We start from the raw sequence: 23,445 nt of genomic DNA on the forward strand, positions 1-23,445 counted from the left end.
GTGACCTAGGGTGAGTCTGCCTCTGCCTCAGTTTCCTTATAAGTAAGGCAAGGATGATAGAACCTTCATTCATAGGTCATTGTAAGTATTAAGTAAGATAATACACGCAAAGAACAGTGTCCTGGCCTTCAGTAATAAACAGCGGTGACTATCGCTATTATCAGTATTACTACTATTGCCATCTCTCCTATGGGAAACCTTCCTGTTCTAACACTCTGCTCCAGCTTTGTGCCCTACTATTGCCTTGGTGGAAGTGGCCAAGATCTCAGGGATGGTACTTAGGAGGGCAGAAGCACTCCTGAAATCCAGCCAGGTGAATGGACACAGACAGAGGCCGCCCCTGGTGAGCACGACCCATTTGATGTACTAGCTCCCCTTCCACCCTGAAAGCGAGACAGCTCCTCACATGAGACGCTCAGCCCCATTCCCCATCCCCAAGGCTTTCCTGCGTGTGTGTCCCCAGCCCTGAAATCTCTTTAGTGCATTCCTCTCAGATGTTCTGCCAGCTTTGTGAAATAATCCACCTTTCCAATGTCTCCCTGTGACATCTCATTTCACATACTTGGCAAGATTTCCCCGTGGTGCTCCCTCCCCCTCTCCCTGGCTATAAGTAAATTAATTAGCAGTAGTGGGCTGCCGGCGGGTATGTGGGCTCTAATGAGTTTGTCTTCATGGCTGACATCCCTGCTGACGTGCAGGGTCCCAAGGGAGCAGGAGCTGTGCCTTCTACTCGATCTGTTTCACACTCATCCCAGCACTCGTGCAGATCTTAGCTGACAGAGGGCACTGCACAGCGGGTAAACAGTGGCAGGGCTGGCAACGACAACAATGGCCACGGTAATATTAATAATAAATGCCCATCAGGCACGCACCACAGGACCCACGGGTCAGCACGCTGAGTCAAACTGCAGGCTCAGAACTAAAGATGTGGAATGTAGTGCCTGAGTTTAACCAAATAGTAGAAGAGAAGTTTCCCTATACAGAAGCCTTCCAGCTAAAAAATAAGGACTCCTTTAAAGCGTAACTGCAACAGCATTATCAAATGAAGAAGGAATGTTAGAATTCACATATCACCATTTCAGGATCCCTAATGAACAAGTGGGTCTAGGCATTGAAATCAATGACTGTGTTTATTACAAAAAAAAAAACAAAAACAGATATCGTGAGCCTCCTGTTGAAAGTACACAATACTACGAAGTCATCTTGCCAGAAAAAGAAAAAATACCTGAACCTGACCCAAGCTCCTAGATGAAATTTTCTATCTGCAGGACCTAGAGAGAACAGAGGAACATGCGAAACTACACCACAGGCGATGCAATAAGCAAATCCAGACTGTGGGGAGCTCTATGGGTCCAGTAAAGCAGTGTCTTCAACAAATAACGCGCAAGGAAAATGGAAATGGAGACCACACCCACAGATTAAAAACTTAAGTAACACATCAACCAGTATCCGCCAATTCTACTGCATAGGCATTTACTTATTTCTTTGTTTATCTATCTATTTATTTATGAGGGAGGGGATTTTAAAATGCTCTTTATTTTTAAAAAAATTTTAATGCACAGAAATCTCTTGCATTCCTATACACTAACGATGAAAAGTCTGAAAGAGAAATTAAGGAAACAATCCCATTTACCATTGCAACAGAAAGAATAAAATGCCTAGGAATAAACTTTCCTAGAATTGTTGCTCTTCTAATTTTTAATTTATAATCAGCATTGCTGTCACTGTATTTCATTTAAGACATTATCAACTGCAAGATGCACTATTATTTTATGTATTATCAAGAAAGAACAAAACGCTGCCCATTAACATGCCATCAATTGTAAAATGCATCCCAATTCCACATTCCTATGAAGAAGGTGATATCTACATTTTATGAATGAGTAAACTGAGCCCCAGAGAAGCTAATTAACTTGCCCAGGGCCACACAGCCAATAAGGAGCATAGCTGGAATCTGAACCCAGGTTTGTCTAACCCAGAATCTGTCCTTTACCAGAGGCCATACCCGGTGAGCCAAAGGCACAGGCCAAGACCGCTGCCTGTACCTGGAGGCTGTTACCTCCCTTAGGTCCACCTGCTGGGGTGGGCGGAGGGGGAGGGCAAGAGGGCACTCACAGGGTCTGGATGGCCCGCAGGGAGGTGAAGGTGCCCTTGGCGAGACTCTGGATCTTGTTGTCATACAGGGAGAGCAGTGAGAGGTTCTGCAGATCCTGGAAGATGTTGGGCCGGATGCAGTTGATCTTGTTGGCATTCAGGAGCCTGTGGGCAGAGCCAGGGCCAGATGGTGAGGGGAGAGGCACAGAATTGGACTCATCATGTCCTGGGCACCTTCCTAGGTGCCAAGCACACGTTATGTCAGGGAGGAGTCCACGGAAGCAGGTGCAGGGGATCTGGCCCTCTGGGTGTCCACTCCACGCAGAGGAGCTCCGGCTGCCTTCTCTGTGCACAGGGACCATTTAGTCCCCCATGCTTCTCTCTTTCAAGGAACTGCTAGAGGTGCCCAATGGGATTCTGAGACAGCAGAGAGGACAGTGGCCAAGTCACCTCCCAAAGGCATTTGGGGGTACCCTTCTCCTCCCCTTCTGCTGGGTTTCCCAGGAGCTGAGAGGGTGCATTTGGCTTCTGTGCTTCTTGGGTCCTGGGAGAGAATCCTTGCCTGAACGCTCAGCGCTCAAGGAGGCTGACCTGGGCCTGGGTGTCCTCCTGCAGGAGACAGCTCTGTCCCCGACCACACCGAGCTCAGCAGGAACACAGTTCGCATCTCAGCGGCCTCTCAGCTCAGGCGTCCTGCAATCAGCTCTGCATCCACCTCTGCCTCCCTCTCTGGCCTCTGCAGAGCCCCCTAGACTCTCACAGCCTTGCCAGGCCTGCCATTCCCCAAGGTCTTTGCCTCCCACACCCCAAAGAGGACGAAAGAGAGGCCGGAGGAATACTGCCCCCCCTCCATGGGTCCCACCCAAGGTCACTCGCATTTGGGTCCTTACAGGAGCTGTAGGGTGAACAGGCCTCCAAACACTCCCCGGGGGAGGTCTGTGATCTTGTTCCCATAGAGGACCCTGGAGAGAAGGCAGCAGAAAGGAGAGTTAGAGGACAGCCCGGCAGGCCGGGGCACAGCTCTGCAAGTCCTGCCCACACAATGGTGCCACCCCTATGCCTTTCACATGCCAGGTCCCAGCAGTGTAGGCTTGTTATAACAGTGGCCAGCAGATGGCAGTAAAGTGCGACAGGAAGGGGTCGCCGGTCCCTACTCTGCACAAAGGTACCCTATGGGCTAGAGGCAGCACGATCCCCATCACTGCGGGAGCACCCCTCCCTCACTCCCTGCCCTCACACACGGATCCCACAGAAGCCTGCAAGGGCCCCTCCGGGGAACCTCATGGGAAATTAACCTGGTTGGGGATCCAAAAGGAGATTGTTCAAAGAGAAGAAAATCCCTAGGGCAGGAAAAATTAACATATTTTCAGGGAATTACAAGCAAAAACTGGAATGCCAGAAGGCACGTGCGGTATGAGCTCCAGCACATCAAGCGAGTCTTTCCAGCACAGACAAAACACCAGAAGGAAACAGAGCAAAGTGTTAGCTGTGCTGAGATCTGGCGGCAGGACTGCGAGTGGGTTGTTTTATGCTTTAGAATTTTCAAAGTTTTCTACATGGAGCATGAATTCCATATATAATCAGAAAAAATGCAAAGGTTCAAAAAAGACAGGCAGGCAGAAATGGGTTCAGACAGATGGTGAAAGCATCATGGGGCCTGGGGAGGGGGTGTATTACGTTCCAATCTCACAAGTGGCCCCCCCAGCCACGCCCGGAAACATTCTGTCTGAGTAAAAACAGAGTGTGCCATCTCTGAGATGGTTCTTGGAGGACGGCGTAGCAGGAGCTAAGTAGAATCCGGGTTGGCCCATGTGGAGAGCTCCAGTGTGGCTTGAGTGGAGGAAACGAATGGGACAGTAGCTTGGATTTTACACAGCCAGCACCAGGAAGCCTCTGGGACATCATCAGACTCCCACTGGAAAGATCCCCCCATCTGCTGTGTGGAGTAATGCAGGGGGCAGGAATTGAGGCAGGGGTACCAGGTCAGGGCCTGACCAGGCAGACACTGTCAATGTCCACTTTTTGCATGACCTCGGCATGAAAGTTCCTATATGGTGAGGGGGCGGCTGCGACCAGATACCCATGAGCAACAGGAACCCACTTAGATGGGCTACTGTCATGTTCCAATTTAGGAGGAGATTCACTCACTTTTCAGAGGAAGACCCTGCATTTTGGCAGCCACCTTCAGGATCTCTCAGCCAAGGACAGTGACCCATCACCAGGCTGTCGTGTACAGCTGTGTAGGTTGCACACTGCACAGTTTTAGGGGTGCCATTCCCAACGGCCCCACGCACTACCTTGCACTCTATTCCAAGAGAAGAGGGTGCACACAGAAGACACTGAGCTAGCGGCCTCCTGCACTGCCCCAGGGGGAATTCCATTCTGTTCCAATTCCTAGGCCCCGAATCAACGCCAAGCCCATGTCCAGTGCTGCCAAGGGACGGGTGAAAATACTCATTCCTAAGACAAATGAATGGCCTCCATCAACAGGGAGCTAGCCTGACTATAGGACACCCTGAGTTCACTCTGTATGGAGACAAAGTACCATGGGACCTCAGAGAGTGAGGGGCTTAGTGACCCTGGGAGAGCGAGCAAGGGTTCTTGGAAAACGAGATGAAGTAACATTTCCGAGATTAATTTTCAATGCCACACAACGTTTTGTAGATTGATGGATCCCCAGCAAACTGTTGAGGGAAAGGAAATACTGGACAGGGTGGGGGAGGCAGGGGAGGCAGGAAACACTCTTCACAATCACTCATTACAACTTGAGATCAGAGCACGTTTGGGACAAAAGATGTAAGCTGTGGCAGATTTCACAACTGGAGCTGGTGGATGCCGCCATTATAGGACCCAGGCAAGGCTTAGGAGGACGGAGTGCTGGGCCTCTGTGGGGAGGCGGGGCCAACATGAAGGCTGGGCTGAGTCAGATGACTGCCACAAAGAAGGCTGGGAAAATCCCCACCGCAGAAGGGAGAGCATCACAGTTGTCAGGGGCAACAGCTCTGCCTAGCTTTTCCATGCACTCAGCCCTTGACTCCCTCCTCCCCCTCCCAGCTGCAGAGGGTCCACAAAGAGGAAGGGAAAGCTGGGTACAGCCACCCTGGTCACTGCAGCCAGAGGGAGACCCACAGAGGCTGTCTGTGCTCCTTCTCTAGCGCCCACCAGAGGGGCCCTGAGCCCTGGGCCCTGCCAGCCTCCTTGGGGGATGCCCTGGACCACTACAGAGCCTTGGCACTGCTACTCACAGCGAGTTCAGGGACCGGAGGCCCTGGAAGGCGTCGGGCGCAATCTCCGAGATCTGGTTGTTGCTCAAGTCTCTGCAAGGTGAGCAGAGGAGAGACGGTGGCTGAATCTCTCAGTGGCCACCAAGTCCTGACTGTCCCCCCTACCTCCCAGATACCACAGGAGGGCAGGGGTTTCTTTGAAATTAGGAAAGAGAAGGGCCAGTTCCCCATCCACCCGAAAAACCCACGACTGCCCACTATTTCCCTGTGCAATCCAAGGGTCATGCACGGGTGGGTACCCTAGCTTTCCCCTACACACACCCCTCACAGCCTCAACTGCTTCTATGGGTGCCCAAGCTGAAATGGTCAGCTCTGGTCATGTGCCAGGCTCGGACTCAGCATCCTATTTAGGCCGCAAGACAGCCCTTCAAGGAGGTCGCACCACCGCCATCCCCATGTCACAGATGAGCCTGGTAGGAAGGCCAGATGATGGCTTTGCCGGGGGCTCAGCCACGGCAGGCAGAGTCAGGACCTGCCCCGGGGCTGTGGCCTGCCTGCTCCAGGCTCAGCCCCGTGCTGACCCCCAGGAAACAGCAGGAGGCACTCACATCCTCCGAAGCTTTCTGTAGGGAGAGAAGGCTCCGGGGGGGATGGACTTGATCCCATTGAGCTCCAGGCGGCTGCAGAGAGAGAACACCGAGGAAGGACAAGGGCAGGTCACCCCACCCCTGCCGTTGCCCAAACCAGGCCCTTTGCCCGCCAGCCTCTGCTCCCACCCTCCATCTGGAGGTAGGGGGGCTGCCACAGGCAGAGAAAAGGGACAGGTTTTCAAGCTCCATTATCCCAGGCTGCCATGGCTGAAAGGGGCTCACCAATGATGCTAATACTAAGAAACCAATTCTTTTTTTTTTTTTTGGCCGCACCACGGGGCTTGCAGGATCTTAGTTCCCCGACCAGGGATCGAACCCGTGTCCCCTGCGGTGGAAGCGAGGAGTCTTAACCACTGGACCGCCAGGGAAGTCCCTAAGAAACCAATTCTAGCAGACTCACCCAGCTGGGCTGGACAGATGGACCACAGAGGGATACCCCTCTCCAACCCTCCAGAGTTGCCAGCCTTAGGCAGACAACTCGGCCCAGCTGAGGCAAAGCATGTCTTCTCCGTTTGCACTGAGGGGCCTCAGGGCAAGCCTTGGGGTAGCGCCTGCACTGGCTCTTCACTGGCCCACCACAGCCTGGCCTGGCCAGAGGGGTGCATCCCAGCGCCTGCCCTGCCTGTACTCACATCTCCGTCATGGTCTCGGGCAGGTTGGCGGGGATGGCGGTGAGGCCTTTGCCACGACAATCCACAATGCCGTTGCTACAGGTGCACATGGCTGGGCAGGAGCCGGAGGAGAGGGTGCAGGAAGGCACGTGCCCCGCCTCCCCCTGGCCTGTGGAGACAGTGGGCTGTGACCTCAGGGGGCCCTGGGCCAGGACCTCCCTTCCCAGATACGGACTGATGGATGGGGACAAGGTGCCTCTCTAAATGAGGATGAACCAGAGGAGATCACCAAGGACCATGATGTAACTCTGCAGGTGCCTGGTACATAGCAGGTACTTGTTTGCTGAACTTGAATCTGAACATAACTGTGCTACATGAGCATGTGATTTGCACGCTAGGAAATCCTACCCTCAGTTCTGAGGCTCCAGGCTCTAGTCCAAGTCACTCAACACTTCTGGCCTGAGTATGACAAGGACCATGTTTATTGAGCGCTTACTCTGTGCCACATGCCATAGTAAGTGTCGTACATGCAGTATCTCGTTGAATCCTACTGCAAAGAGCATGACATCATTGTGGCCACTTTACAGGTGAGAAAACTGAGTCCTCAACATTAATTAATTAGCACATGAAATTCACACATCCTCAACATTAATTAATAGCACATGGAATCTCACCACATAGGTGGTGAGATCAGGGTGAAGCCCAGTGTCTGATGTTAAGGACCCACACTTTTTAAAACCGAGGTATCATCGGTTATACCAAGTGCACCATCGTAAGTGTACAGCTGGCTGCATTGCCACATGTGGGTACAGCCACAGAACCGCCCCCCCGACATGGAATATTTCTATCACCCAAGAAGGTTCCCTCATGCTCCTTCCCTGAGGTAGCCGCTATTCTGAGACCTATCACCAAAGATCTGCTCTGCTTGTCTGTGGACTGCACATAAAGGAAAGCAGACGGCAGGCTCTCTTGCATCTGGCTTCTTGCACTCAACGTAAAATCTCCGAGATTTGCCCATGTTGTTGTGTAGTTTGTTCTTTTCTATTGCTGACTCATAGTCTATTGTACGGATATGCCATCATTGGTTAATCCAGTCTCCTGTTGGTAGACATTTGGGCAATCTCCAAGTCTGGGATATTATGAAAAACGTTGCTTGGATGTTCTTGGACGTGTGTTTGGCAGAACATGTGCACATACCTAGCAGTGGAGCTGCAGAATCACGTCTCACACACGCCGCAGCCCTGAGCACGGCGGTGTTCGAGCGCAGAGTCTCGGGGGCTGCCGGCGCTGAGGGGGAGGGGACAGCCCCCCCACCCCCGAGCCTCACCCTGAGGAGAGGAGGCCGAGCTCTGTGTGGCTGGCAGGCTCAGATCCACAGGCTTGGGGGGAACGGGCAGCCCCTAATCCTCTGTCACGGATCTGTGAGCTGGTCATTCACTCAGCAAACATCCCTTGAGCATCTATCTCTCTGTGTCAAGTGTGAGCACAGTACTAAGAAATGGCCAGAGAACACAGCACACGTACCCATGTTTTCATGGACTTTGCGATCAGTCTATGCGGGACTCCCTCTGGGGCCAGGGAAGGCTCCCTGGGCCCTGCAGGTTGAGAAGGGAGCAGCAAGGCGGGGAGGATGTAACCAGCAGGGAAACAGCCTGCCAGGAGGCCAGGGTGGGAGGCACCTGCTCCCGGGAGGGGCAGAGGCAGGCACGACTGAGACGCAACAGTGAGGAAGCCACCAGGCAGAGGAGGCACAGATGCCCTCGTCCAGCCTCGCAGAGCTGGAGGGCAGTTTGGACTCTCCTAGGAGCACTGAAAGGCCAGGTAGGGACAAAGCAACAGTGACCAGCCCAAACCTGTGGCTCTCTTTAGGTCTTTCTGGCTGCAGTATGGAGATTGGAGGGGCCAGAAAGGAAGTGGGGTGGCCAGGCAGGAGGCTCTCCCAGGACCCCAGGTGGAAGATGGAGGTACGGACTCTGGAGTCCATTTCACTTCGAACCAAGGCTAGAAGGCCCAACTTAATGACTTTTCCAGATAGCAGGGGTGAGACAATGGGCGATGGGAGAGGGGGTAATAGCAGGGGGCAAGGAGTGGGTGGAGTGAGGGGTGGGAGGCAAGGGCGGGAGCTCTGGGTAGAAGCAAAGAAGCAAAAGGGAGACATTGGGTAGAAGGGATGGGACAGAAGGGGACAATGGGTGGGGACAGGAAAGAAGTGATGGGTAGGAGACAGGAGGGGAAATGCAGTGGAGGCAAGAGGTGATGTGGAGACAAAGGTGATGGGTGAGACAACAGATGGGGAAGGAGAAGGAGAGCAGTGAGGACAGGACACAATGAGTAGGGACAGGAGAGAACATGAGCGAGGGTAGGAGACTGTGAGATGTCCTCACCCCATCCATGGATGAGGACCGGAGGTCACGGGTGGGCCAGATGTTAATGCGTGCTGACAGGAGGTTAGTGGGAGGGAACAGGAGGCGGGGCGGGGGGCAGGCGAAGGGCAGCCGAGAGCCCCGGCAGGGCCTGCACCCACCTGAGCAGCTGAACTCACTCTTCTGGACCTCGGCCACGTTGAGGCCGCGCAGGCTGGCAGGGCCCGAGCACTGGGTGAAGAGCCCGATGGTTGGCCGCTGCCTCAACCACCGGGAGAGCCAGGCCAGGTGGCAGTCGCAGAACAGGTGGTTGGAGTGCAGGCGGCTGTGCGGTGAGGGAGGAGACAGGGTGGCTCACGACCCACCTGGGCCCCCAGCCCCTGGCCGCACAGTGGGAGCCCCTTCGCCCACGGGGCAGGGGGCCGAGCCCCTGGCGCTCCACTGGGTCGGGGCCCGGCCTACACCCAGTCAGCTGCGCGGCTCAGCCCCGACTTGGGGATTATCTGCAGCAGCAGGAAACTTCCCAGCAGCTGCCCCTTCCCTCCCAGCGGGCTCGGCGGGTGTGAGGGGGCACCCCTTCGGCTGGAGTGTGCCCAGTGAAGATGCATCTCACTGAGCTCACGTAGACCCACTGCCCAAATCACCTAACTCATCTTCAAACACAAAAACAAATCATTTGTTGTCCAAGGAAAATATCAACTATAAATGACATTCGACGTCCTTCCGTTGTAGATCACCTCCCCCTCCCCCAACTCCACTCAGCCCCCGCCCTGAGGTGGCCTCCGGGGGTGCAGAGGAGGCCGAGCTCCTTCCCCTCTGCCCCTGGCACCTCCCCTGCTCAGCACTGTGCTCCCGGCCGCCCCGGGCTGACTCACAAGGTCCGCAGCTTGGGCATGTGGTTGAAGCTGGACACGGGGATGGTGGTGATGCTGTTGTTGTTCAGAGTCCTGAAAGAGGGAAGCCAGAGTCACTGAGCGTCCGCCCAGCAGTAAGCCGCGTGGGAAGGACGGGCACAGCTTCTCCCTCACACTGTGGCTCACAGTCTGCCCTCGAGGTGACCAGCCCTGGGCTGGACCCGGGGGCTACGCCAGAGAGCCACCCTCAGGGAGACCCCTGAGCTGGGACAGTGATGAAGAGGCAGCTGCACCACAGACCCCCAGGCTGGTAGGACGGGGGTGGGGGACACAGAAGGTGAGGATGGGTGCAGGCTCGGGCTGGCCTGGAAGAGAGCGTGGGGTTTGTACAGACGGAGGGAGAAAGGCGAGGCACAGCAGCCTTGTGTGTTAGAAACTCCAGAGAGACACAGCCACTCGCCCTGGGCTTCATCACGAGCAGTTTAAGCCTGGGTCACACTGCCACAGGCATGACCCCAGGAGTACACGCCCTTCCGTCCTTGGCGACAAGTCTAGGAGAGCAGAGAGCAGGCCTCTGCCCTGGGCTTGGCACCCACCTCCCAGGCCTCCCGCCTCCTGTGGGGCTTCCCAGCCCAAACACCAGCTGCTTGGGCCTCAGCGCCCGTGATAGCCAGCTCTCCTGCCTCTGTTTCCCTTCCTATGTTTCACTTACAGCACTTCCAGCCCCCGCAGAGCCCGGAAAGCTCCTTCCTCAATGCAGCTGATCTGGTTCTTGTCCAGCTGTCTGTGGAGCAAAGGAAGGTTATAGAGAGGATGGCTTGTTGCCTACAGTGGGGATGTCCAGACATTCTGATCAACCACTCCATTAGTTTAAAAAAAAAAAAGACCTGACCCCAATCATTTGTCCAGTACATACGTGTTGATCCAAATAGTAAATGTTAATAAAAGCTTAAATTCTTTCTCATTTTTAGTTAAAACAGTAAGTATAAATAAGTTATATTATACTCCTCTCCCCAACCTTGCATATTTCCTGGGGAGCAGGCACCGCCCCCTCTCTGAAGACCACCTAGAGGGTGCTTGCTGGTGGCTGTAAAATCAGAGTCTGTCACAGGAGCCATGGCAGCCACAGCCGGCAAACAGATTTCAGCCTGAGTGCCAAGTGGGACCGACTCACGGTGGCTACCTGGACTGCTGCTCCCAGAATAAACTGAAGCTGTGATTGGGCTCCTTGGGAAAGAATGCGGCGATCAATTACCAATGTCTACTACAGGCACGAGGGTCAGGGAGTGACAAGCGTGCCAGGCATTTGCCATCACCATGGCAGTCAGACCTGGGTTGGGGTGGAGTGTAAGCCTGGACCAGAATAAATTTGAGTAATAGAAATAAACCATTATATTTAAATAGCATTCGGCTTCCCTGGTGGCACAGTGGTTAAGAGTCTGCCTGCCAATGCAGGGTACATGGGTTCAAGCCCTGGTCTGGGAAGATCCCACATGCTTAGCTGCGGACAACTAAGCCCGTGCGCCACAACTACTGAGCCTGCGCTCTAGAGCCTGTAAGCCACAACTGCTGAGCCCACGTGCCACAACTACTGAAGCCTGTATGCCTAGAGCCTGTGTTCCGCAACAACAGAAGCCACCGCAGCGAGAGGCCCGTGCACCACAACGAAGAGTAGCCCCTGCTCACCGCAACTAGAGAAAAGCCCGCGTGCAGTAACAAAGACCCAACGCAGCCAAAAATAAAATAAAATAAATAAAATTTAAAAAATAGCATTCAACAAAGTGTATTTATTTCCATATCTCATTTAAACCTCAGAGCAAGCTGTGAGATAAATATGATGTCCCCATTTTGCAAAACAATATATAGAGGCTCAGTGAAGTTAACTGACTTGCAGCAGCTTATACAATATGGACCTGCAAGAAAACATTCAGACCCAGCTCTCCCCACCTACTGGAGGGTAAGGGCACAGAGACTGTCCATTGCAATGGAACAAGGACATCACCCAAGCACCCCACAGTTCATGACACTCCCTTCCACCTGGCCCCAAAAGGTTGCCTGTTTCCTCCAGCCCCAGACTGTTCCAGAAGACCATGCTGGCACGAGCCATCTCAGAGCCCAGGCCAGCTCCTCGGCTGCCTGGACCACAGGGCTTGGGGAGACCCATAAGGATGCTGACAGGGGTGGCCCGACAGTCCCCAAGCCCCTCTCCCTCCCAGGCCCATACTCACAAATTTTTGAGGTCTGTGGCTCCACGAAAAGCCTTTCTGGGGATGGCCTGGATGCTGTTCTCACTCAGGTCCCTGCGAGACAAAGCCAGAGGGAGAACACTCAGAAAAGATTTCTCCAGAGTGCCCTGATGAGTCAGGGAGGTCAAGCAGGCCAGACAGTGCCCAGACCAGACGCAGCTGTATCCCAGCACCTGGGACAGTGCTTGGCATGCAAAGGTCACTGGGTAAACATTTGTCGAATGAATGAATGAGTGAATAAATGAGCTGGAACTCGGTCCCCAGCCACCTCCCCTTCTCTGGGCAGAGGGGTTGCAGCTGGGGGGTGCAGCCTGGGGCAGCAGGGATCAGCTCTGCCAGCCCCCAAGCCTGCCCACCAGACCCACCAGGGTCAGCTCAGCCCCCAAGGCATCGTCCAGGGCTGCAAAGGAGCAAGCAAAGAAGGAGCTTCTCGACGGGGCCCACAGCTGCCCTGATACCTATGGCGAGTCTAACTACCGTTCCTGATCTGTTTTACTGACCAGGAATGGAGGCTTCAGAAGAAGGCACAGCTGGACCCCAGATAACCCAGCCAGCAGGTGGCCCACCAGGTTGTGAACTCCAGGCTGGGTCTGACTCCAGACCCCATGGTCTCGGGGACTGCAGGGGGCAGGGCTGCCATTGAGCCTGGATCCACACGGGGCACTGAGTGTGCTGGCCTAGGGACTGCCGTGCTGCATCCCTGCCCTGGGGCTTGGAGGGCAGGGACCTCTGAGGACTCCATCACCTCCCCATTATTAAAGTCCTGAAGTGAGGGAGGAGGCGTTGCAGGGACTCAGCAACTCAGCTTCCGCTCCCCAGCAGGATTGGGCCTCAGGCACCTGTCCACCTGCCTCTCCTCCCTCTCTCAATCCTCATTGCGGAACGCCCCTTTGCTTCCCACCGTGCTGATAACAACCACCCCCCAACGCCTGCACCACCCCGCGTGTCACAAGTTGAGTGCGCCTGAGCCTCGCACTAACCGTGGGGCAAATACTACTGCCGTCCCCCTTTCGCAAAGGACAAGAGGGAGGCTCACGGAAGTTACACAGCTTTTTTGAGGGAACACTGGCGGGTTGGCGGGTGGCGGCTCCAGAATCTGAAACTGGCAGTCAGGTTCCAGAGCCTCCCCTTGCACAGCAGCCCTGGGAGGAACTGCAACCTCAGACGGCCAGGGCTGCCTGTCCCCACGTGGGACGGGCAGTTCTGCAGACCCCGGACCCTCCTCCTGGGCCAGGCCCATGGGGCTTTGACCATCTCCATCCCTTCAACCATTCACCCCACGGGCCTCAGGGTTCACCTCAAATCTGAGAACACAGCCCACAGGGCCACTCAGTGCACTTTCCCCTGAGCTGCGGGAACTGCTCCCCTCTGCCTGGGTTTTTCTGCTGAGACAACAAAACAGAAGCATCGCAGCAGAGCGCATGGGGCCCTGACCTCAGAAAGGCAGGTTCGAATCCCGGTTCCCCACCTTCTGGCTGTGCATCTGTGGCTCAGCCTTTCCCTCCTGAGCCCCAGTTTCCTTGTGTGCAAAGTGGGGGAATACAAGCCTTGCAAGGCCTGCCCCACAAACCGCCCCAAACCCTGCCCCCTGCACAGAGTGTGAGCTAACCTCTGTGAGCTCCCTCCCCTCCAAACCCCGACCCCTCCTGTCCCCGAGCTGCCTAACCGGCTCCAAGCACCTGTGGTCCAAAAGGGCTTTGTCACCATCACACCCCCTGTTCCCTGCTCGGTCTCTCGTTGAAGGAAGGCGTCTCAAGCCTGTGACACAGCCTCTCCTCTCTCTCCTCCAAAACTACATCCCCGCTGTGTCTGGCTTCACTATAATAGGCCTGTGCCTGTCCCTTAATGTGACAGCAGCTTCTCTCCCCTCTCCTCCCGGCCTCCCAGATTTCAGAAAGATGGAGGGTGCCCAGGAGTGGGGACCTCTGGTAGCACCCTCATCTCAGCCCTAGCTAGCACTTCGCCCTTCAGCCAAGCTTGGGAGGAAACTCTGGGCTGACAGCTCACAACCATTATTCCGTTTAATCCTCACTACAATCCCGCAAGAAGGTTTCTCCCTTGTATCGACTAGTTTATTGATTTAGGCCGACCTTGTTCCAGAAAGGCTTTAAGGTGACTTATAGGGATTTATAAAACAGCAAGAGAGCAGGAGTAAAAAGTAGGGCAAAGAAAAGACGAATCAATATCGGACACCAAGCAGGCAGCCACGTGATCCACACAGCTGCCTGGTCGGGACAGGGGGTAGGTTCTAAGCTTTCTGAGAGCTGATGTGAAAAGGGAAAACTGGTCAGTTAACTGCATCCCCGATATATGTATAAATTCAAAAGAAACAGTTTCTCGGGAGTAGAGCTGTTTTTGGCACTAAGATGAGACAAGAATTTCTCAGGGGTCTTTATAAAAAATGACTGTGTGTCCTAATCAATAACGTTAGATCCTTATAATAAATGGGTTTCAAGTGTCTGTTTCTTATAATAACATCACATCAAAGTATGATTCAGGCAGAGCAATTCTATAAGGATACACACCGGGAGCTAAGTGGGAAAGGGAGGGGCAGGAACGGTCTGTCAAAGGCAGGACGCATCGAGCCTGGCATGATCCAGGAGCAGCTGAGAGCAGGAGGTGCTGGGAAGAGAGTGTTGGCAGGAAAAAGCCATGCAGACCAGAGAAGGCGACAGGTTAGACCAGAGAGGGGTGTGATCTGATGGCCTTTTAGACATGGCTCTGGGGCACCAAAGCTTATAGAGAAAAGACGCTGCCCCCGGTGGACACCAAGTGCCAATTACTGAGGTAAGGGTCCAGGGGTGGATGTTGATCCACCAGGGCCAGGCCACAGTAGTGAGCCGGTGCTCACACTGTTAAAATGAGTAAAGGAAACTGAATTTGAGACCTTAAAGAGGCCAGCCTCTAGACCAGAGGGAAACAGGTGAGCCTTGAAAGGCGGAGGAAAATGCAGAGTGCTGACAGCAGAGAGGGCGGTGGAGAGAACCCGAACTCTGCAACGGAAGGATCTAAGTTCAGTTCCTGCTTCTGCCATTTACATTAGAAGTTACATGCCCGAGAGCTTCAATTTCCCTATTTGTAATATGGGGATTAAAATACCTACCACGCAGGGCTTTGAAGAAGATTAAGAGAGCTCATGTAAATATTTATGCTTCTGTTCTAGTACCTCCATTTGCCAATACTTAAGAAATGTTGGGGACTTCTTTGGTGGTCCAATGGTTAAGACTTTGCCTTCAAATGCAGCGGGTGCAGGTTCGATCCCTGGTCCGGGGGAGCTAAGATCCCACATGACTCGGGGCCAAAAAACCAAAACATAAAACAGAAGCAGTATTGTAACAAATCCAATAAAGACTTTAAAAATGGCCCACATTTTTAAAAATCTTAAAATAAATAAATAAACTCTTAAGAAAAAAAAAAAAGAAATGTGGGCTTTTGTCCAGCCTTAATTAAGCACAGTCCGCCTATCCCTTTGCTAAGGTTCTGACTGTTGTCTCCAGTTATCTCAGTAGGGGGCGCCAGAAGCCTTCCCCGGACTTGGATGCTTGCTCAGCCATTTGGCAAACCCAAACAGAGCTATTCATTTTTTTGCCCCGTTGATCCCCTACCTGGTCAACAACTGTTTTGTCTTTCCCAAACCTCTTTGAAATAAAGTTTCTTATATCCATTTTCACCAGGTTGGCATGCAAACTTCAAATGTACCACCTACAACTTTTCTCATCATATTTTCCCAGGCCCTGAGCCTCCTTTTTCTCCCTGAAACTTGATCGATGTTGCCCTATTCTTCTCCCTCGGTGACCTTGTCAGAGACCCTGAAGTGAGGTGCGTGGCCTGCGGTATGTCGGGGCAGAATGAGATACACTGAGAGAGGCCATCCTGGAAGAGGGTGGGCTGTGGAGCTGGAAGGACAAACCCAAACCCGGAGCAGCTGATGGCCCGATCCTGGCCAGGGGGAAGCACAGGGCACAGAACCACAGGGCAGACAGCAGCTCAGAAGGACGCCTCAGGCAGGACAGCGAGAAGCAGATTCGAGAGCAAGGATGCAGCAACCAGACAAGGGACCGGCTGGGGACAGATTCTACGGGAAAGGATAAGGTCCTAGATTTCTGACAAGCTCCCAGGGGATACAGAGGCTGCTGGTCCAGGAAGCACACACTGAGAGGCCAGGACATAGAGGAGAATGCCCACAGCTGAGTGTCACCCTGGAGACTTGGGTTCAACGAGCCCTGTCTCACCCACTTAAATCATGTGGTCTTGGGTGAGTCACTAACCTCTCTGGCCTCAGTTTGCTCATCTGCAAAATGTGGGTGAGAAGTGGTACCTACCTTGCAGGCTCTGATGTGACAGGCACTGGGTGCTCTCACCCCTGCCCATGACTCCACATGTGCTGCCGTTCCTTCATTGCCTCCAATCCCTCCTGCCACAGGACCTCCGCGCTTCCGTTCCCTCTGCCGAGACTATTCCTCCATTCTTGAGGAGGAATGGTAACTTCTATTCATCCTTCACATCTCAGTCTACAGACACCTCCTCTGACAGCTCCCTCTGCTGCAGGCTCCCAGGGCCCCGACGCTTTCTCTTCTCAGCACTAATCCAGGTTTATAATGAAATATTTGTGCACTGGATGTAATAAAATACTGATTTTTGGTTAACACCCCTCTCTGCCTCCAGACAGTCCCTGGACACCTGGTGCGTTGCAGAGGCTCAGTAATTTTTAGCTGAACTGAACTAAAGTGGATCCTTCCATGATTCTCTTGCTCCAATCCCTCTGCATTTTCCGGATTAAAGCAAAGAGTTAGGACAGGCCATGTGACTGAGAGGAAAAGCAGGGGCTTGGGGCAGGATGGCTGGTTCTGTGTGAACTTCGTGAGACCAGACCTCTTCCCCATGCACTGGGTATGGTTGTACTTGCTCTGCCTAACACTCACCCAACGAGTGAGGGCTCTGAAGGGGGCTGGGGGAAGAAGCGCTTGTTGCCAACGGTGTTATAATCAACCCTGCCCTTCCCTTCACCCATCTTTACGGAACTGCAATAATAACCCTCCATGGCTCTGAGGTGGCCCCAGCAGCATGAGCAGAGAGGTGGGGGAGCCTCTGAGGAAGGCAAGTGACTCTCCCAGGACCCACAGGAGGACAGGGAGCTGGAGTCCCTGGGGTCCACCCGGGGGACTCGAGGTAAGGGTGCTGCAGGCAAAGATCCCCCTGCCTGAATCCCACCACCCAAGATCAAGGGCCCTGAGACGCGAGCTGCTGCCAGTACCTCCACCCCCGGGGTCTGGGACACCCCCAATGACCCCAGCTGGGTCTCCCTTCCCTGAAGAGAAGGGGGTAGCGAGCCCACAGCCTGGCTTGGGCACCGCCCCTCCTCCTGCACACTGCCAATCCCTCCAGCCTCTGCCAGGGCCGGGAGAGGCAGGGGCTAGAAAGCCGAGGTCAGGACCCCATGTTCTCTCTGCTAATCCCCCTTCACGCTCTAACCAGATTGGGTCCTGCTGGCAGACCGGCCTGAGGGGATCAGCACAGGGGGCGTTTCCAGCCAGAGATGCTGGGCACCAGCCAAAGCCACCTCCCTGCCGGCCCCACTGCAGAGCTGGGGGCCTGCTCTGTCTGCCTTTCAAGCCACACGGAGGCTCTGGGCAACCTGGCCTGTTCCCTCGCCCGCTGGTTACCGTGTGCTCGTCCAGTATGGGGATGGAGGAAACCAGGGCAGCCCGACTGTTCCAGGCCACCTCCCCCAGGGCTCCCTTAGCGGATTAAGGACTTGGGCCTTGGGCCTTGAAGCCGGCCACGTACCTCCCCACCGAGGGACCTCCTGGCAGTTTCCTAACGCCTTGAGCCTCAGTCTCCTCCTCAGTAAAGTGGGAATGACTGTGGGGTCATAGGGCCTAACTGAGGCTGTGTGCGGTGCTCTTGGCCGGGATTGGCAGAGTCAGCTGCCACCGCTAATCGTCTTCATGGGCCTCAGGGCTGGGGGGCCAGGGAGGGTCAGGGTGGAAAAATCCAGGTCTTGCTAGAGTCTGTCATACAGATTGAAGTAAGTCAGAAAGAGAAAGACAAATACTGTATGCTAACACATATATATGGAATTTAAGAAGAAAAAAATGTCATGAAGAACCTAGGGGTAAGACAGGAATAAAGACGCAGAGCTACCAGAGAATGGACTTGAGGATATGGGGAGGGGGAAGGGGAAGCTGGGACAAAGCAAGAGAGTGGCATGGGCATATATACACTAACAAACATAAGGTAGATAGCTAGTGGGAAGCAGCCGCATAGCACAGGGAGATCAGCTCAGTGCTTTGTGACCACCTAGAGGGGTGGGATAGGGAGGGTGGGAAGGAGGGAGACGCAAGAGGGAAGCGATATGGGAACATATGTATGTGTATAGCTGATTCACTTTGTTACAAATCAGAAACTAATATACTATTGTAAAGCAATTATACTCTAATAAAGATGTAAAAAAAAAGAAAAACTCCAGGTCTTGGAATCAGGGGGATGAGGCTGGAGGCTGGCTCTGCCACCAGCCCACTGTGTGATCTCGGGCAAGACCGGCGGTTAGTTCCTAGCCCCTGGGTCTCCCCTTCCAACAGCACTACCTCCCAGTGAGGTCGGGAGGATTAAATCACACACGGGTGAGCCCAGCTCCGGGCAGCCTCCCTCATGCTGCTGCGGATGCTAAGTGCCACCCAAGGACCCTCAGCTGGTGACTCAGCACCCACGTCTCTGGCACCTGAACCAGCAGCATCGGAGCCACCTGGGAGTTTTAGAAATATGAACTTTCTAGCCCCGCCTACTGAATCAGAATCTGCATTTTAGTAAGATCCCCCCAGGTGATTCATATGCATATTTAAGTTTGAAAAGTGCTGGGACTTCCCTAATGGCGCAGTGGTTAAGAAACCGCCTGTCAATGCAGGGGACACAGGTTCGAGCCCTGGTCCAGGAAGATCCCACATGCCACGGAGCAACTAAGCCCGTGTGCCACAACTACTGAGCCTGCGCTCTAGAGCCCGCGAGCCACAACTACTGAGCCCGTGTGCCACAACTACTGAAGCCTGCGCACCTAGAGCCCGTGCTCCACAACAAGAGAAGCCACCGCAATGAAAAGCCCACGCACCGCAACAAAGATTAGCCCCCGCTTGCCGCAACTAGAGAAAAGCCCGCGCGCCGTAAAACAAATAAATAAAAATTTTTTTAAAAAGAACAGTGCTGCATCTGACAGAGGGAAGCTTAAAACTCTTCCTGTCCCCAGTTAGGGCTAAAGCAAAGGGGTTGTAGCCCCTGTACCCGCCAGCTTTCCAAAGCCAGGGGCAGAGGAGACAACTCCCACTCCTTAGGGGGCGGGATGGGAAGAGACTTGGACACAGACACCCCCACTGAGTGGAGAGAGGGAAGAGCAGCCTCTGACCTGTCACCTGTGGCATGCCACTGCCCACCTTCATGGGGAACAGAGGAGGTGCTCACCAGAGGCAGGGCAGTGACAGCCACAACATTAGTACCACCGCCCTCCCTACATTCCTGCTGGGGTTGGGGCAGGGGGAAGCTGCCTGAGAGGCACTCAGCTCCTCCATGCCAACAGGAACCACTGCTCCAGCTCAGGGCCCCAGCCAGGGGCTGGAAGACAGAGCCCCAGGGGGCTGCTCTGTACCCCAGGTCCCTGCTGCAGGATGCACCCCAGGGCTGGGATGCCAGGTGCACACCCGCATCTAAGGTGCTCCTGAGATCTGGCAGGACCATCCATCCTTTGTCTCTGCCTATCCTTCGAGCCTCCTCTCAAATCCTACCCTTTCCACCCAGGAGGGAAATTAGTTCTGCAGTTGCCCCTCCCCGCCCAGGCTCCCCAGCCCACGGACAATATTCAGGGGCCCCAGATCTACCCTCCGTGGGTACGTGGCATGTGCATGCACCTGTCTCCAAGTGACCTTCAAGGCGGGTTCCTGAGAGACATTTGGTGATAAGGACCTGAACCCTTTCTGCCTGGGCTCCAACCTCAAGGTAATGACTGGGACTTTGTCATTCATAAATCTCAGGTGCTCCCAGGAGAGCAAACTGAAGGCTTATCAGGGGCTGATTCTCAGTGTGGATGGGTTTGTTTCATCAACTCCAGAAGTCAAGTTTGGGTCGGGGGAAGGGGGAGAGTGCAGAAGAGACCAGGGGGTAGTATCAAAGGACAGGCCGGTGGTGGGGTGAAGGGGGAACTGGTCCCACCATCCACAGCCTAGTTTCCTTTGATCTTGGGCCCTGCTCCCCTGCTGTTGTCAAAACAAAGGAAAGACACCCGCACCCCACCTGGGAGCTGCCTCTGTCTTCTCCTAAGGCTGCACTAAGTAGCCAGTTCCCCTTGCTAATCCTTGGGCTCCCCGATCCCCTCTTCTCTCCTCCCGAGGGCCAGAGTCAGGCCAGCTAGGATAAATGGCAGGGGCCGTCAGATAAGCCTGTGTCCCCCAAAGGAGCCTCAGTGAGGGGAGGGTGAGGCGCTGGCCAGGCAGTAGCTGGTCTGGGAGGGGAGCCAGGCGACCTGGGTTCAAAAGCAAGCTCAGAATCAACTGGCTGTCTCTTTGCATCTCAGTTTCCTCATCTGTAACAAGCTTATGAGGGGCAAACAGACAAAGGTATGAATGTATCCCAAAGACTGTCTGGCACACAGTAGGTGGCAATCATGTTGCCGCCAAGGCTTCAAACCACCCCTACTAATTGCTGGGTGGTCCAGGTCTGACCCCTCTCCTTCTCCACCCCTCTCCTCCTAAGGTGGTTACGATATTCATGGAATTAAAGCTCACGCATGCTCTGTGAGGCCTTGAGATTTTAAAAAGTGTTAAACACACAGTATTTTCCCAAGGAATTCCTAATGTCCAAACTCCTGTAGGTAATTTTGGAGGCTCACACCATAGATGGTGGGGTTGGAGCTTTGCAGGAAAAATGGGCTGCTCCAAGCTACCAGTGCACGCCAGGCACCGTCAGCAGGAGAGATGCCCTTCCTCTCCTGTCCACCACACCACCCCGAAGACACACACCCTCCTATGGCCAGCCCCCCCTCCCTCTAGACCCACGGAGTTAATGTTGCAGAAACCTCATTAGGAAGAGACATTAAGCAGCCCTGGATCGCGGCGCCATAAAACCAGCCTGGGTAACATTTCTGTGAATTGGGCTGTTTGTCATGCAGCTACCGATCACTGCAATCAATTCCCACAATAGAGATATCAGAGGAGATGCACACACCCCACAAAGCAACCACAGAGCCCTGCCAAGGAAAGCTGCTCAGAGGCTGGAGTCCCATTCAGGAGTGAGTGGCTCAAGGACAAACAGGAAACAGACCAGAAGGCACAGGTCCCAGCCACCATGGCAAGAACACGATAACGGCAATTGGGCAAAGGAAGGAGGTGGGGGAATGCAAGCCCCTCTTAATGTGAGTGCCGGGTAAGGCCTTCCCTGTAATCAACCACCATGCACTGAGCCCCCAAGAAGCTCCAGGCATTCTGCTGAGTCCTGAGCAGGGATGCACTGGGGGAGACAAGGCTCTTGTCCCAGACACATTTGAGTCGTTAGGACCAATAACTTCAGAGATTCCCAGCCCAGGCACACAGTGGGGAAGGGGCAGGGGGGTTCAGCAGGAGAAAGAATCAAGATATAGAGAAAAGAACATGAGCTTCGGAGCCAAACAACCCTGGGTTTGATTCCAAGCTCCACCATTTACTGCCTGTGTGACCTTGGGAAGTTACTCAACCTCTCTGAATCTGGTTGCTCACGTGTAAAGGAGAGTTCACCACAGCTCCCTCTTGCTGGGTTATATAGTGAGGATTAGATACCACATGTGCCATTTAAATAAAGCACAAAGATAGGCAAAACGCATCTATGCTGTTAGGAATCAGGACCGTGGTTACTGGTGTGAGGGGATTAATGACTGGAAGGAGGAACAAGAGGCTTCTGAGTGCTCGTGATGTTTTCATTCTTGATCTCTTGCTGGTTATATGGGTGTGATCACTTTGTGAAAATTCAGCGAGTTATATATACGAAAATACATAACACATGTACAGAAATTTGCACTTTCCTGAATATATGTTATACTTCAATGAAAAGTTTTTAAAAACAACATTTAAGCACTGATTCCAGTGCGTGGTGCTTTGAAGGCATTCAACAAATGCTAATGTCCTGCCTCCCTGATCCTCCCCAGAGGAGACAAAGGTGGAAAAAATCTTTGAGGTGACCAACACCCAAAGAACTGGGGCTCACAATTCTAAGCGGTGGGGAAATCCCCAGGCTGAGAGGACACCGCACAGAGGGCGGCAGAAACAGTGCCCACCCCAAAGTGATGAAGGACTGGGAATCAACATCAAACAGACAAGGAGGCGGGAAAGCAGGCCCTGTGGGCACATGAGCATTTTGACTGTGCCGGGTGAGATGCTGTATCCCAGGGTAGGATGGCATCTGTCTCCGTTGCAGCAGTTCACGTCTGCTTACACATCTCCCTGAAGAGCAGGTACAGTGCCCTGCTCCAGGATGAGACCTCAGGGTCCAGTGGGATGGGCTGAGATGCTGATGTTGGAGGAGCGAGGACCTTGGGGCCCCGCAGGGCAGGCCTGGGACCTGGGCCAACAGAAGAGCCTTCAGAGCTGGTCTGGATTCCTTCTTTGCCTTGTTTCAGGAAGGAATTAAGGCAGTTTTAGGGATACATTATAAAATGGAGTAAGATAACAGGAACCAGAGGAAGAGTTAAAAAAAAAAAAGACAAAAGTGAGTAGACATATCAAACAAGAGGGAGCAGTACACCCTACAAAAGCCTCTGCGTCTGCTACACATGGGCCTGGGCTTCTCCCAGCCTAGGAGGATATGGAGACTGCTGTGCATACAGTTCACCAAGTCTACAGATGAAAACAAGCTTGGGGGAGAGGCATGGCCTTTCCTCGTTCTAAAACCAAGCACGGGGGACTTCCCTGGTGGCGCAGTGGCTAAGAATCCACCTGCCAATGCAGGGGACACGGGTTCGAGCCCTGGTCCAGGAGGATCCCACATGCCGCGGAGCAGCTAAGCCCGTGCGCCACAACTACTGAGCCTGCGCACCTAGAGCCCGTGCTCCGCAACAAGAGAAGCCACCGCAATGAGAAGCCCACGCACCGTAACAAAGAGTAGCCCCTGCTTGCCGCAACTGGAGAAAGCCCGCATGCAGCAACGAAGACCCAACGTAGCCAATAAATAAATAAATAAACTTTTTAAATAAATAAATAAATAAAACCAAGCATGGAGGCTTCGTACGGGTCCCATAAAGAGGCAGCAGCAGAACAGAAAAGCAGGACATTTACCGGCATCCCCAAAGGAGGCTCAAGGATATTAGGTTGCCTGTTTCTGAGTCACTTCCCCAGAAGCCAAGTCACAGATCAGCCAGTTCTCCAAAGGGCCCATTTGCTAAATTTCTTTTGT

At 53.8% G+C, this 23,445-nt stretch overlaps 1 protein-coding gene across 2 annotated transcripts in view; it reads right to left on the reverse strand.

Moving 5' to 3' along the window:
- SLIT1 (slit guidance ligand 1) overlaps positions 1-23,445 on the reverse strand; it is a 169,165-nt gene that overhangs the window by 43,590 nt on the left and 102,130 nt on the right. For both annotated transcript variants that reach the window (XM_029245813.1, XM_029245814.1), the window contains exons 5-13: positions 12,025-12,096; positions 10,509-10,580; positions 9,818-9,889; positions 9,104-9,267; positions 6,601-6,748; positions 5,927-5,998; positions 5,340-5,411; positions 2,985-3,056; positions 2,116-2,259 (exon numbers count right to left, since the gene is read on the reverse strand). In XM_029245813.1, the coding sequence (XP_029101646.1) occupies positions 2,116-2,259; positions 2,985-3,056; positions 5,340-5,411; positions 5,927-5,998; positions 6,601-6,748; positions 9,104-9,267; positions 9,818-9,889; positions 10,509-10,580; positions 12,025-12,096 (888 nt within the window). The remainder of the gene's footprint in view (positions 1-2,115; positions 2,260-2,984; positions 3,057-5,339; positions 5,412-5,926; positions 5,999-6,600; positions 6,749-9,103; positions 9,268-9,817; positions 9,890-10,508; positions 10,581-12,024; positions 12,097-23,445) is intronic.

Source organism: Monodon monoceros, unplaced genomic scaffold (assembly GCF_005190385.1).
Source record: "Monodon monoceros isolate NGI ecotype Baffin Bay Population unplaced genomic scaffold, NGI_Narwhal_1 Super_Scaffold_4, whole genome shotgun sequence".
Taxonomy (NCBI): Eukaryota; Metazoa; Chordata; class Mammalia; order Artiodactyla; family Monodontidae; genus Monodon; species Monodon monoceros.